This window comes from Argopecten irradians, chromosome 2, assembly GCF_041381155.1.
Source record: "Argopecten irradians isolate NY chromosome 2, Ai_NY, whole genome shotgun sequence".
Classification (NCBI taxonomy): Eukaryota; Metazoa; Mollusca; class Bivalvia; order Pectinida; family Pectinidae; genus Argopecten; species Argopecten irradians.
The window spans coordinates 1,827,884-1,844,738 of record NC_091135.1 but is presented as its reverse complement, the minus strand read 5'-3'; the positions used below and the strand labels follow the sequence as shown (position 1 = coordinate 1,844,738).

The 16,855-nt window shown below is 33.1% G+C and overlaps 1 protein-coding gene and 1 long non-coding RNA gene across 2 annotated transcripts in view; one reads left to right on the top strand and one right to left on the bottom strand.

Annotated features, from left to right (window-relative positions):
- LOC138314108 (uncharacterized) overlaps positions 1 to 16,855 on the bottom strand; it is a 125,671-nt gene that overhangs the window by 39,193 nt on the left and 69,623 nt on the right. The window lies entirely within an intron of this gene.
- Positions 990 to 7,199, top strand: LOC138314099 (uncharacterized). The gene is made up of 5 exons (XM_069254284.1): positions 990 to 4,500; positions 4,826 to 4,957; positions 5,377 to 5,528; positions 5,986 to 6,106; positions 6,550 to 7,199. Exons 1-5 carry the CDS (start codon positions 2,767 to 2,769, stop codon positions 6,826 to 6,828), a joined length of 2,418 nt encoding a protein of 805 aa, XP_069110385.1. The 5' UTR covers positions 990 to 2,766; the 3' UTR covers positions 6,829 to 7,199.

The following is a 16,855-nucleotide window of genomic DNA, read 5'->3' as shown; positions in this document are numbered from 1 at the left end:
GAGCTTAATTATCAGGAATTACCAATATTATTTTTGATATCTAGAATTATTCACAGTTTTTTTTAATAATCATGAAAAGCTCTAAATGTCAGTGTTCTAATTGCCAAATTTTGAGATTTTTAATTCATGATAGATGTTTAGAAATTTTATGAATGTACAAGATTCATAGGTTTTCAATTTCAGATTTAAATTACTAACATCAAATTATCAGTATATATAGTTAAATCCATCATCATCATCATCATCATCATCATCATCATCATCATCATCATCATCATATTCTCCATCCTTCGTCAATCTTCATCATCATCTCATCATCATCATCATCATTTTCTCCATCCTTCGTCAATCTTCAACATCATCATCATCATCATTTTCATCATCATCATCATCATCATCATCATCATCATCATCATCGTCAACGTCATCATCATCATCATCATTTTCTCCATCCTTCGTCAATCTTCATCATCATCATCTTCATCATCATTTTCTCCATCCTTCTTCAATCTTCAACATAATCATCATCATCGTCATTTTCTCCATCCTTCGTCAATCTTCAACATCATCATCATCATTTGCTCCATTCTTCGTCAATCATCATCATCATCATCATCATCATTCGACATCATCATCATCATCATTTTCTCCATCCTTCGTCAAATTTCATCATCATCATCATCATCAATTTCTCCATCCTTCGTCAATCTTCAACATCATCATCTTCTCCATCCTTCGTCAATCTTCAACATCATCATCATCATCATCATCATCATTTTCTCCATCCTTCGCCAATCATCATATCATCATCATCATCATCATTATCATCATCATCATTTTCTCCATCCTTCGTCAATCATCATCATCATCATCATCATCATCATCATCATCATCATCATCATCATCATCATCATCATCATCATCATCACATCATCATAATCATCATCATCATCATCATCATCATCATCATCATCACATTTTATCCATCCTTCGTCAATCTTCAACATCATCATCATCATCATCATCATCATCATCATCTTCGACATCATCATCATCATCAGCATTTGATTAATCCTTAGTCAATTATCACATCATCATCATTATCATCATCATCATTAATCAGTATCAACATCTTCTTCATCCATCACCATCCCCATCATTGTTATTTTCTTTATCCTTCATCAATTAACACCTACATCATTTTCCATCATCGTCATCATCATCATCTTCTTCTTCTTCTTTTCTTCTTCTTTTTTGTCTTCTTCTTCTTCCATCATCATCATCATAATCATCACTATCTGCTATTTCTTTTCTTCTTCTTTCATCATCATCCATCATCATTATCATCATCATTAATTAGTGTCAACATCTTCTTCATCCCTCATCATCCTCATCATTGTTATTTACTTTATCCTTCATCAATTATCACCAACATCATTGTCCATTATCATCATCATCTTCTTCTCATCTTCTTCTTCTTCTTCTTCTTCTTCTTCTTCTTCCATCATCATCAATATTATCTGCTATTTCTTTTTCTTCTTTTTCTTCTTCTTCCATCATCATCATCCATCATCATTATCATCACAATAATCACCAACATGATCATCATCATCATCATCATCATCATCAACATCATCATTATCATGGTCCTCCTCCTCCTCATCATCATAATCATGGTTATCATCCTTATCATCCTCATCATCATCATCCATTAGCATCAACATCATTATCTTCTTCATCATCATTTTTTTTCTTTTTTATCCGACAATCATCAGCATGATTATCTCCATCAGCATCAACATCTTCTTCATCATCATCGAAATCAATATCAACATTATCACTTTCTTCATCTATTGTCATCATCATCATTACATTCATCATCCGTCAATCATCACAATCATCATTGCCGTCATCATCATCCATCAACATCAACATCTTCATCAATCATCATCTTCGAAATTGTAATTATTTTCTTCATTCTTCATCAATGATCACCAACATCATCATCAACCATCATCATCCTCATCATGAAATCATTATCAGCTTCACCAATCTTCACCATTATCGTCGGATATAATCATCATCATCATATTTTGCATCAACATCATCATTATTATTATCACCATCATTATCAGTATCATCGTCATTATTATCATCTTCGAAATTATCATCATTATTTTCTTCATTCTTCATTAATGATCATCATTATCATCATCAATCATCATCATCCTCATCATAAACATCATTATCAGCTTCATGAATCTTCACCATTATCATCGAATATAATCATCATCATCATATTTTGCACCGACATCATCGTTATTATCGTCACCATCATTATCAGTATCATCATCATTTTCCATCATCGTCATCCATCAACATCAATTTATTTAGATTATCAAAGTGATTGCATACTCATTCCATAACGGCGATCATCCTTACTTTTGGAACCCACTGGCCTACTAACATTCTAAAAGAATTATATACATCAATTGATATTTTGATATACATGAAAATGTTATTGAATGATAATACTTTCTTTTACAGGAAAACAACAGCAAGGCCAATTTCAGGAGACAAGCGAAAAACTTCTGTTTGAAGGATGGAACTTTGTTCTACACACATAAGAAACAGGGACTTGTTAGAGCAATTAGGACACCTGATGTCGAGACGATACTGAAAGCCTGTCATACTGACCCTTTAGGAGGACACCAAGGAATTAATCGTACATGGCACAAAGTGAAAAGTAGATACTACTGGCCGTCAATGATGAAAACAATAGAAGACTACATATCCCAATGCGATGAATGCCAACGCCAGAACCATCTGTCGAAAACACCCTCCGAATTGCATCCCATTCCAGTTAACAATAAGGCATTCCGTATGTTGGGAATGGACTTGGTTGGTCCTCTCCGAACCACCAGCAACGGGAACAAGTACATCATTGTCCTTACGGATTACCTGACCAAGTGGCCAGAGGTCAAGGCAATACCAACGAAGGAGGCATCGCATATTTGTGATTTTGTCATTGAGACAATATGCAGACATGGGACTCCAGAAACAATTCTCACTGACAATGGAAGGGAATTCTGCAATTCCATCAATGACAGTCTCTGTAAATCTCTTGGGATAAAACATCGACTTACAACGCCTTACCACCCCCAAACAAATGGACTTACAGAAAGGTACAACCAGACACTGTGCAATGCTCTGGCAAAGTACGTCACAGAAACGCAAGACGACTGGGATCTGTATATTCACCAGATTGCTTTTGCCACAAGAACATGCCAACAAAAGTCAACAAAAGCAACCCCCTTCTTCCTAACATATGGACGAGAAGCTGTTCTTCCTGTTGAACTGGACATTCCAACCACAGTCAACTCCAAGGAGATAGAGGATGAAGATTTCCAAGAGATGCTCAATGACCGAGCAACATCATTTGCCACTCTCTTGAGTACACATGAGGATACTGTTTCAGAAATAAGAAAAGCACAGTCAATCCAAAAGAAATATTACGACGCCAAACATGCGAAACAGGACTTACATATTGGAGACATGGTTTTGGTCAAGAACACCAGGAGGATCAACAGAAAAGGCGACAAGATAATGAGCAAATGGGTTGGACCATACACTATCGGTGAATGCTTTGGGAAAGGTGTATATAGACTGAAAGAAAGAAAGAAGAAGATCAATAGGAAGTCCATCAAGAAGTATATCAAGCCAACAACACAGACAATAGTAGTTAAGCCAACAACACAGACAATAGTAGTTCCGCAGCAGTCCAAAAAGAGAAATCCCTCCACCAGTTCAGGAAAATTGCCGGTGAAAAGAAAACTGAAGACATTGAGGTTCCCGCCAAAAATGAAAGATAGGCAATTGAATAGTGAGTCCCTGAGGAAGACACATCAACATCTACAGCCACCATCAAAGCAGCGAAACCAGCCAGCTACCAAGGTCACCAAAAAGTGTGAAAACAAGGACACCAGCAAACATCCAAAGAAGTCAGTCACAAAACTAGCAACGACGCAAATATCAGCATCAGATTTCTTCTCTGCTCTGGAAGATCACGATAAAAAGGTCCTCTTTGATAACTGTATGAAGATGGACATCCCAAAACCACGCCACCAACACAGCCTCAGTGTCTACCTCTCAAGAGATTCACCAACACTGTCATTTCTTCGAGACATGAAGCATAAGCATCCAACAGAAATGGCAGAGCTATTGGAACTCTACACAGTATGGTATATGACCTCAACAGCTGATATACAGATAACAGAAGAGGATTATTCTCTTCAGTTGGCAGCAGCCGTTCTTACCTACTCTTACCATGAGAGGACCGACATTACAACTGTTTTGGAGACTATGAACTTTGTCCCGTTTAGATCCCTTTCGACATCTCAACCTGCGCATATACCAAAGAGTAGTGTCTATGTGGGAAACGTCAAACTATCACCAAATGATCTACAAACTCTTCGTCCTATGGCGTGGTTGAATGACCAGGTAAGAAGACAATATATTTCTAGATTATATTGCAGTATACTATGTATGAAGTGTAAATCATAAAGTATTTCAGAAAAAGTTATTTTTAAAAAATCTTAACTGATTTTGACATTTGAGTCTAAATCATCTTTATAAATTGGTGCTGTTTATGAATCAAGGAAAATTTTATTGAAGTGGTTCAAGCTTGAGGCTTCATTTTAACTGCAAACATTTTTATTATTAATACCGCTGTTCAGTAATGCTTTGATGTTTAAAGAAACATTGCAGAAATAGCAAGAAATAATAAATTTGATGTAATTGAAATAACTATTTCTGTCATCTTCAGGTGGTACATGCATTCTTGGGCTTGCTGAGCAAAGAATGTAATGACAGACAGCCTCAGACATGCTACATTCTGCCCAGCTTTCTCGCGTTGAAGTGGGAGACCCAGAACTACAACTCATGGTTGTATCCAAAGGTAATTTCTCAAGACTACTTTTATCTGTTTTATATTTACATATTTGTGCAATGAAAAGAAGAATTTCATAATTAATGTTAATCTTTTTTTTTATATTCAGTATATGATTTAATATCTGGACATTATGCATATATAGTGATTCATCAGAAACATATTCACACTATATTTCATAAGGATGCAAAGCAATCTTTCTATGATCACCTTATTTTTATTGTTTTAATGATGTAAAAGTTGTGTTACATGTGTTTTCATTTTACAACAAAGGAAGCCTTTATTATCATAAAATTTGAAAAACTAAAACTACATAGAATCAAATTTTGATATATCTGACATGAACTATGATTATTGATGCAGCCGCTGAAATGTTATTTCTAATGTGATTATTATTCTCTGTCAATAATGCAACGTTTACTTTTTAGGTGCCTCTAGAGAAGATCAACAAAGTTCTACTGCCGATCTGCCACAAGCACCACTGGTTTTTGCTCTCTGCATCCATGCTGACCAGAGAAGTCACAATTCTTGATTCCATTCCAGATGAATCAAGAGCCAGAAAGTTTTTTGACCACTGGGTGTAAGTACCTTATATAACTGTCATATTTGATATGCAATACACAATATGCAAGTATGCCAGTCTGTGTCCGAACTGAATTCATTATCATGCAAATACAAATGAAGTACATGTATAATCTATATCTAAAAACCAAGTGTTTTACATGCTTGCCAATATCATTTTATTTTGAAAGGAAACCTTTTGATAAAGATAGAAACTGATATTACGTATACATATACATGTATGTAATTAAGTTTTAATTAAAAATTATTTCAACAAAACATTGTTCTATTCTTGCAGTATTTGGCATGCCAAGAATTTGATAAATGTAGGTTATTCCATACCAGAACTTCTTTGTGGTCATGTTCAGTCTTTTGTAGGCAGAAAGTAAAGGTTATCTAAAGTTATGTTATGCTTGTAATATGTAGAAAAGTATTTGTACTTCAATGAACATTGAACATTTGTATTATCCTTGTAGAAACTTCATGAATGCCAGACAATCCATCTCTGGCAACAGCAGTCCCAAATCCTGGACATCAGGACAAGAACAGTCTTCTGTACAGGACGATGGGAGTTCTTGTGGAGTCTTCGTTTTAATGGTAAGATGTTTTGTTAAAGTTGCCAAACTACAATAAAAATCTGTTTACTTTTAAAAGCCTCCCATGGAAAATATCTTTTTAATTTTTTTGGTCATTTGTACATGCACCTACAAAAATTACAAAGCGAGTTATATATAAACAGAGGTGGTCTTTCAGACAGACTTTCTTGTTTAATTCATAAAAATGTCTATGCATAGAAACAGGGTGGAAAATTGGACCCTCACGTCAGCAAAACATAAATGTGAATTTGTATAACTCATCTCTAATTTGTAAATTTCTGCTATCAATATAATGTTAATTACATATACTGAAAAACAGCAATAACTGTGTAAATTACAGATATGTTTTAATAAAACTAGAAATGTACATGTTTGTCAGTAAATAACAAACAATTGTACAACAGTGAAGGCACATATGATAATGACTGCTGATTACCTTTTCAGAATGCACAGGCAGTAACCAGCAATGTACCACCCAACCTAATGAGGCAGTGCCATGTCCAGCCATACAGACAGTATGCACTTCAATGTCTTGTGTCTGCAGCAGTTACATTGGAGACCAAGAAGACACGATGTGATTTGCCATTTTGTCAAACCCCAGACAGATTTCAGAAGAAACAACATACCATGGTTCAGTGCTTGTCATGTGAAAAATGGACACATAGACTTTGTCTTGGTCTAGGGGAAGATGAACTGGTTAGAACATGTGTATTCTGTGGTTAGAAATCCTCTTTGTGATGTGTATCATAAACTTGTGAAAGAACAGTAATCATTGACATGGATTCACTTGCTCACCAAATATAATTTCTTGTAGTGCACACAAACATACTTTCTCCATTACGGTTTGGTCATTTTGTGGATAATATCAAGTTGTACTATACATCAATCATCCATGTCGATTTTTGGTATTATGACTTTGCTCTAGCTAACCAATTAGTATGGTTCTATGGACTTGCAATCTCCATTTCAATATCTGAGTAAAAGTTTGTTATTGATATCACAAACTACATCATGTAATATTCTCCATATCTAATATTAATTTTGGATACATAATCTGGCAATATCCATTCCAATATCTGATTTTGATTGATGAAAAGGGATATTTATATGTTGATTCCCCTCTCGCTCTCTCATGTTCCTTATTCATCCTATCTGGTATGTATAAGTAGTGCGACGTTGTCGAATGCAAGTTCCCTGAATGGACGTGAGACTGGTGTTCGCTGTCGTTGGTTGCGTAGTGTAGGAATAGCCAGTGTCTCTGATAATAGCAATTCCACATTTGTGGGTTTGTTTTTTCTTAAATTAGAATAAAAAAAAAAATATTGTTCCTGGTATAGATTTTTTATCAATTTGATATATGATGTTTTGTTTGATGTGAATGATCAACTAGCTAAGTATTTCTCTGATGATGACATCTATATTATGATTTTACAGCCTGATGATTGTGATGATGATTAATGATGATGACTAAATGTTTAAAAAAATGATGGATTGTGATGATGATTCATGGGTCTACGACAAACACTGCATGGTCTGATTGATGATTTTTGCTGTTACTTCAAGCATTGAAGATGATGATGCAATGATTGATATGCATGGTGATGATGATGATGATGATTGTGTATAATGATTCTGTTTGATGATTGATGTTGATGATGATGATTGTTGCTGATGAGTGATGATTGAGTGCATGGATGACTGGATGGTGTATGAGATGCTTAGATGATGATCGACTGGTGGTTGACTGATGTAAATCCTGATGATGATGATAAGGATGAAGATGGACATGGATGATGATTGATGATGATGATCATGTATATCTGTTTAGTGTTCACATCTATGATGTGAGGATATCTATTGTGAGGCGAATATATTTTTGTTTTGTTAGGATGATTGATGAATGTAGAATGATGGGAATTAATTGATGAGGAATGAGGACGATTGTTGTGTGAATGAGATATTCTAGGTATCAATTGAAATTGGAAAAAAAATAAATAAAAAAAATAAAAATTATAAAAAAAAAATATATATCCAAACTCGAACTGGGTTGCCCTAGGGGCGCGTCAGTTGTCAGTTTTGTCATCGTTGAAAAACTGGGCATCCGTCTCGCTCTCACATGTTACACATTGTATGTGCACACAAACATAACTTTTCCTCACATTCGGTGTGGTCATTTTGTGGAAATTATCATATGTCTGTACCTTTACATCAATCATCCATCGTCGTTTTTGTGTATTATGTCTTTCGATCTAGCTTAACAATTAGTATGGGTTCTATGGACTTGACAATCATCCCATTTCAATATCTGATATAAGGTTTGTTATGGATATTCACAAAAACTACATCATGTAATATTCTCCATATTCTAATATTAATTTTGTATACATAATCTGGCAATATCCATTCGAATATCTGATTTTGATTGATGAAAAAGGGATATATTTATATGTTGATATCTTTTAACTTGCCTCTATTTAGGTTTGTGTTTTTTTAATATTTATTAATTTGTTTATCAAACCATGTTGTTATTTATTATGCATAATATTTTCAATGCTGTAAATTGTTGCTGAATTATGAATAAAACATTTCATCTGTTGTAAATCGCTTTAAAACTTGCTTATTATTTTATTGCCTGCTTATCTGCAATATATTTGATAAAGAAATGTTTGATAATCAAATCACTCAAATGAATACAACCATCAGACTTTAGCATTAAACTACAAATTATAACATATACATACATTGCACAATTAAAAAAAAAAAAACACCAAAAAACCAAAACAAACCATGCCAAGCTGCAGATGACTATATTTAAATACTAAAGTTTACAAAGTGGCTTGTTTGGAAATAATGCCATTTTTTGCTTAACCGCATACATAACTTCGATCCATGTTATTATAAACTATAAACAGTAACTTGTTTTGATCATCTCATTAAATTATATAAAGAAAGGTGAAAGTATATACAGACAGCTACTAGATATTATAAATAGGTGAACAGTTATATAAACCAAACGTGTGACAGTAGACATTTGTATGTTTATATATTAACAGGTGTTGTGATATAGAAAAGTGGTAGTCGTTATTAGACATTTTTGTATTTATATAGAACATGGTGTTATGTATACAGGTGATATTATATGACAGGTGCATAGTTAAATAGATAAGTCGTTAGTTTATAGTAGACAAGTGGTTAGTTCTATATACGAAGGGGATAATTAAATAGACATGCTGGTAGCGTTATCTTAGACATAGTGCGATTGTTATATAGACATGGTGGTAGTTAAATAGAAAAGTGGTAGTTAAATCGAAAGTGGTAGTTATATAGACAGGTTGAAAGTTAATAATAGGAAAAGTCGGTAGTTATTTAGACAGGTGATAGTTAATATATACACGTCGTATGTTTATATAGACCATGTAGAAAGTTAATATAGTTACTGGTATAAAAAGGTATGCAATATAACATGTGAGTAGATAATGTCTATAGACTACCACCTGTAGTTATATAGACAAGTGGTATGTCTATATATACAACCTGTCTGTAGTTAAATATACAGGTGTAGTTATGATAGACATGACCTCCCGCTATTATATAGACAAGGTGGTAGTTTATGTAGATCCAGGTGGTAGTTAAATAGACAGGTGGTAGTTAAATAGACAGGTGGTAGCTATATAGACAGGTGATAGTTATATAGATCACTGGTAGTTATGAATGTTTAGAACTTACCACCTGGTAGTTATATATACTCCTCTTCTGTTTATATACACTATACCAGGTCTATATAAATCATTACCTTCAATTTTAAAAAAAAACTAACCACTTGGTCCGATATAATGTACCGCACCTGTCTATTATAGTTGACAACTACACCTATCTAATATGTCAGGTATATCTTACCCATAAAAATATTGTCCTATCCTATCTTATAGATAATCTTGTATTTATGCAGGACAATGTGTTAGTTATATAGACAGGGTGATAGTTATTTAGAAAACAGGTGGTAAGTTAATATAGACATTTGGAAGTTATATAACAAAGGGTGCATTTGTGTCAAATAGACAGGGTGGGGTGTTACGATTTTATCGCATAAGGTGGATGCGTGTGATATTAGACAGTACGTTGTAGTTTTATAGGAGCTTTTGATTTGTTAATATACACAGGTAGACAGTTTATAATAGGTCTAAGTGTTAGTTAAAAATAGAAACTAAGTAGGGGTAGGTTATCGATGGACAGGTTGTAAGTTGATATAGAAATGGTGACCAGTTGATATATAGGCACAGGTGATTAGTTAAATAGAAAAAGATTGGTTAGGTTATGAAAGAAAAGGTGTTTAGTTATATAGACAGGTGATAGTTATATTGTCATGGTGGTATTTATTAAATAGACATGAGTGGTAGTTATATAGACAGGTGAATAGTTATATAGGACAGGTGAATAGTCTATATAGACAGGTGGTGGTTATTTGTGAGACAGGTGGTAGTTATATAGAAAAAAAGTTAGGTTTAGTTATATAGACAGGTGATAGTTATAAAGACAGGTGATAGTTTATATAGACAGGTGGTAGTTATATAGACAGGTGGTGTTATATAGACAGGTAGTTTTTATATAGACAGGTGGTAGTTAAATAGACATGTGGTATGGTTATATAGACAGGTGGTAGTTATACTAGACAGGTGGTAGTATATTATAGACAGGTGGTAGTTATATAGATCAGGTGATTGTTAAATAGGAAAGGTATTGTTAGATAGTTTTCGTTATAAGGGCACATAGACATTTAGTAGTCTTTATAGTCGATGTGGGTGGTAGTTATATAGACAGGTGGTAGTTATATAGACAGGGAGGTAGTTCATATATAGCATAGTGTACAGTGTATAATATAGACAGTAATAGTTTATATTGACAGGTGTCGTAGCTATATAGACAGGTGGTAGTTATATAGACCAGTGGTACGTTATATAGACAGGTGTTAGTTATATATAGACAGGTGGTAGTTATATAGACAGGGTTGGTAGTTAAATAGAAAAGTGGTAGTTATGATAGTTATAGACAGGTGGTAGTTATATAGACAGGTGGTAGTTATATAGGACAGGTGATAGTTATTTAGAACATTTGGAGAATATAGACAGGTGGTATCAGTTTATATTAAACAGGTGGTAGTTAGTATAGACAGGGGTGTAGACAGGTGATATTATAGATTGGAGGGTTAGTTATATAGACAGATAGGTTTATTATATAGACAGGTGGTAGTTAATATAGACAGATGGTAGTTATATAGACAGGTGTGTAGTTATATAGACAGGTGGTAGTTATATAGACAGGACGGATGTGTAAGTTATATAGAACAGGTGGATTTGTTTATTTGGATAGTTATTATATAGACAGGTGGTTGTTATATATACAGGAGCGTATTATATAGACATGTGGTATTGTTCTATAGACAGGTGGTAGTTATATAGACAGACTGGTGATAGTTATAATAGACAGGTGGTAGTTATATATAGACACAGGTGAGTAGTTCACTATAGACAGGTGTTTAGTTATATAGACAGGTGGTAGTCTATAGAAATGGAATTAAGTATTATATAGACAGGTGGTAGTTATATAGACAGGTAAGTTTATATAGGTAGTTGGTAGTTATATAGACAGGTGGTAGTTATATAGACAGGTGGTAGTTTCAATAGACAGGTGGTAGGGTTATACCATAGACTAGTGTGGTAGAGATATAGAAAGGTAGTAGTTATATAGACAGTTGGTAGTTACATAGACATGTCGGTAGTTATATAGACAGGTTGGTAGTTATATAGACAGGTGGTAGTTATATAGACAGGTGGTAGTTATATATCAGGCATTAGAGGTATTCTCCCATAGTCATGTGGTATATATCTACCCATAAAACTATTTACGTACCGGTATCTATATCCTAGCTATATATCTTCGTGATAACCCAATAATATTGACCCACCCTATCTAAACTTTCTCCTAGATGTATAAAAATAACCCATAAAATATTGACCTACCCTATAACATTCTCCACCCATAAACTACTTATCTACCCTATCTATAACACCCGTATCTATAACCCATCGAAATATTGAACCCACCCCCTTTCGTATAAACTCAATCCATAAAATATTGACCCCAACCTATCTATATTATATCTCCTATATCTCTACCCCAAATAAAATATTTGACCTTTCTCTATTATACTCTCTACACATGAAATACTTAACCTACCCTATCTAAAGATCACGCTATTCTCTTCTATCCAAAGAAATATTTACATACCTACCCGTATGTATATCTCTAACCCTAACCCATAAAATATGTATCTAAACCCTATCCTAAATCTCCTATGTCTCTACCGGACATAAAATATATTGACCCACCCTATCTATATCGCCTATAATTTCCACTACCTAAAATATATTAACCGCCACCCCTATCTATATCGCCTAAAATCTCCAAACAAACATAAAATTCATAAAATATTGACGCCACCTATCAGCTCTATATCCCCTATACAATTTACTCCCTAACATATGTATCTACCCTATTCATAAATACACCTCACTATTACTTAAAATATCTCTCCCTATCACCTATACTGATAAAAAAATACTCATACACCTACCTATTATGTTCTGTTTGCTGTTTTTGTTGATGTGTTTTTTATGTTTAAATGTCATTCTTTATGTAAAAGTCTTTCAATTTTTGCGGAAATAAAGATAATAATACAAATATGTACTTATCTACCGCAATATAAATACATATGTACAGTACATGTACAATGTACACATGAACTATGTTTAAAAATTAACATGTCGTCATAAATTATCGGTTTATAATGCTTTTAACTAGCGTGAATTAACATATTGTTTTCTGTTTTCATTTAAAAAATTAACACCTTTATTTAATCTTTTTGTTTTTTTGCTTTACATTTTTCTTAATTATTATGATCATTTATATAATTAATTATAACATGTAAAATTATTTCTTTCCCTAATATGCACATTTCATGTTATTACTGCAATGTTAAAATCACATAGTGTACATGTAAATACCAGCTATTTATATATACTGAAAATGTATATGCTTTGTATATAATATATGTATATTTATAAATAACTTTGTTTTAAAAACAACATAAAAAATTCAACAAAAAACTGTATTAATAGTCCCATTGATAACACTATAATTAATCCCTCTACTATTCAACTTGTCACCTTTAATGATACATATGGGGCAGGCCTATACATGTATATAGATAATCAGTGTCCAGCCAAGTCCATATATAAAGGTATAACATGTAGCCCCAGGGGGCCATCCCCACACTTACAGGTGTAAGTGTGACACCTTGTGTATTACCTGAGCAAACCCATAGGTACCTGATGATATTACTTCTCAGGACTACAATTTATCATATTTAGGGTGGCAGTTTATCCCCATGATTATACTGCATTAGGGGGGGATCAATATAATCTAGCTTTGATAATTCTTGATTATTTACACAACACTTTTTTGATCTTTGATAATTCTTCAATATTTAAAATGTTTATTAGATTAACCTATTTATACATTCATATTAAGCTAGAATTTCTCTAATAACATTCCATTATACTTCAGGCCGATGAATTTAGGATTGGTTATATGGCAAAAGAGATCAGACGTCTACTAGGGAGGTTCCTGGGCAGATTCGTCAAGGCCAAAGTCATCCGGGAAGCTGATCATTTGACCAAGGTTGAGTTTGACGACATCAACAACCAGATTCCAGACAGCATTGTGGACATTGGACCATTCTGCTATGCATACATAGTCGACAAAGAGGACAGCATTTCCCCATTCTTGACCAATAGAATTTTGGGGTAAGTTAAACAATATAAGTGTATAAATCATGAATATGTATTAACAATAACTTGTAAAACATTTCAACATGATTAATCATGGATATTTAAAATTTTGCATTAATCTGAATTAAATGTATTTCCAGGATGATAATAACAATAATAGAAGTTTGTTATGATTTATTATCAAAACTAATTACTTAAACTAATTTCAATTTCATTTGTGATAACTTGCCATAGAAAAACTTTACACTAAATATTTTCATTTTTATTCTAACAGGTCTTTCAGGAAATTTTATTGCACTGTTGTAGACAAGATGATCAAGAAGTTTCCATTTGAGGATGCAGTTGGGTTACCTTAACCCTACTACACGGTCTGATGGCACACCAACAGATGTGATGGCCATTGCCAGGAAGTTCCCAGGGATTGTTCCACAGGAGGACCTTCCCAAACTAGAGTGTCCTAGGCTTGGTTATAACTGGAACAAGGACATTAAGGCGTTTAAGCCCCATCAATCAATCAATCAACCAAACTAGAGGATGAACTGACTGATTAATCTGTGACAGCTGATTTTGAACTTCATGGGCCAGTATGGGAAAAATGTGTAATCACATCACAGGTGACAAGCAATTTCCAGTTCTGTTCATTCTGTCTGAAGCCATGTTGACCATTCCCAATGCAAATGCAAAATGCAAAAGGACATTTTATGATGCACAAACTTCAGACAGAGAACCGAGTCCAGGAGGTCCTGAAGCTGGCAAACACAGCAACAAGGAACCATAATATGTGTCACCAATCTTCAGATTTCCAAATGGAATTGAGAGAATTAGTGCTTGAACTTAGCTTGTACTGTGATGTGTTCATATGGAACAATCTGTGATGTGTTTCTTATGTGACTTGATCATGAACAGTATTTATTGAGTGGAGTTTGTCAATTTAATGGTTTAACAAACAGTTGATATTTTCTCTTTGAAAAAAAAGATATATGGATATCTGGTGTCATTTGCAGCTAGTCAGTTGTGTTTATTTAAATTTAATTGAGATGTTTGTCAATCATATGGAAATAGTTGCTACGGTATTGTTTTTATTATGTCAAAATCTTTTATGAATTTTATGTGACAGAAGCAGTTTGTAGGTTTTTCATAAAACATGAATTTATAGAGTTTCAAGTTATATTTAACACAAAATGTCATTCATGAATATGACTACAATACATTTGTTTCTTTATTGAAAAATAGTATATGAATATCTGTGATGTCATTTGTGACATAAAATATATATGTGATAGAACTGCAGTAGTAGCCAGTATTTATTTTCAATTAATCTAAGAAAAATATTTTAAATATTATGGAAACATTCATTTGTTATTTCTATTGAAGTTTATTGTTTATTATTCTGTGACATCTGGGTCATAATTTAATGTGTTGTGTATTTGTTTTGAAAAATTGTGAATATTTGTGATTATCAGATATTTGTAAATTTTATATATAAATGAGTAATCATCATGTAATTTGTTTTATGGAGACAAGATATACATTATTTTCATTTTAGTATTGATTGTTGAATATTGGATGTCCTTAACCTTTTAAATTGAAAATCTTTTTAAATTATGGAGTTTAGCAACAATTGTAGGTTAATTTGGCATTATGTGCCTAGAGTTATTGATGATTATGATGCGTCACGATTTTATTGAATATTTTGACTTTATTATCCTGGTGTTTTTCTTGTTAAGCACCTATATGTGTTTTTAATTCAATTTTCTTTCATCCTACATGTGATGCATTTAATTCAAGATGTTTTCACACTTATATTATGGAAAATTTATTAAACAAATACAAATTATGATTGTTTGTTTTTGAAACTGGATTTCAAGTTATCTGCACTGGTTGATATGTGTGTTTAAAAATGGTTGTTTCTCAGAAATTCTTCAAATATTAAGACTTTTAGTTAAACGCCACAATGCTAACCATTTACTCAAATCATCTTTGTCCAGGGTTGTCAATGTAAATCATCATTTGACAATTCTGAAATGATTATCAGAACCCCGGGTTTGTTTTCAAATGAAAATAAATAAGTGACTTTGTTTTTGAGACTTAAAATTCAATTAGGCTTAGTTGTTGTTTAGAACATAAATCGTAAAAATACACGAAAATGTCTCAATTTTCTCTGCATGAAGATGAATTTTTATTAATTTCGCTATGTATGTGTAGAAGATGTCAAGAAATATTGTTTTCCTCACAAAGAAGGGAAAATATTGAGCCTTGAAAGAAAAATCTATTATTTCAATTAGAGTTATTTTTTTTGTTATAAGAAAATAAGATAATTTTTCCATTGGGATTAAAATATCCTGAAATATCATTGTTATTTTTAAAGTTCACCTTTGTTGCCAGACCCACTGTTTTGTGCTTTTGGGTCTTATAAGGTACAATCTTAAACTTACTAAACATATTCAATTTTCAATTGCATAGATATTGTACCATTGTATAAATTTTGGCAAGACATTAACACATAGATTCGGGTACCAATACAGTCAGAGGTACATAAGATAAATGTACTTGTAACACCATACATGTCTGCTGGAACAAACCATACAAATCTGGTCAATAAACCATAACATAAAGATTCCAAATTGTTACATTTTAAGGTACTAGAACTAACACCATACTTATTGGAATATGTGGCAGTTGATTTTTCCTATACAATATCTAGGTACTAGATATTACATACATATCTAGGTACTAGAACTGACCATACATTTAGGTACTAATTTTGCACCAAACATAAGCAGGTACTAACACAAACACCATGGATATCTGGTACTAGAACATGTGCATCATATTTTAGGCTAAACACAAGCACCATATTAGGTACTGGAACACAAGCACCATACATATTATCAATCTTGATC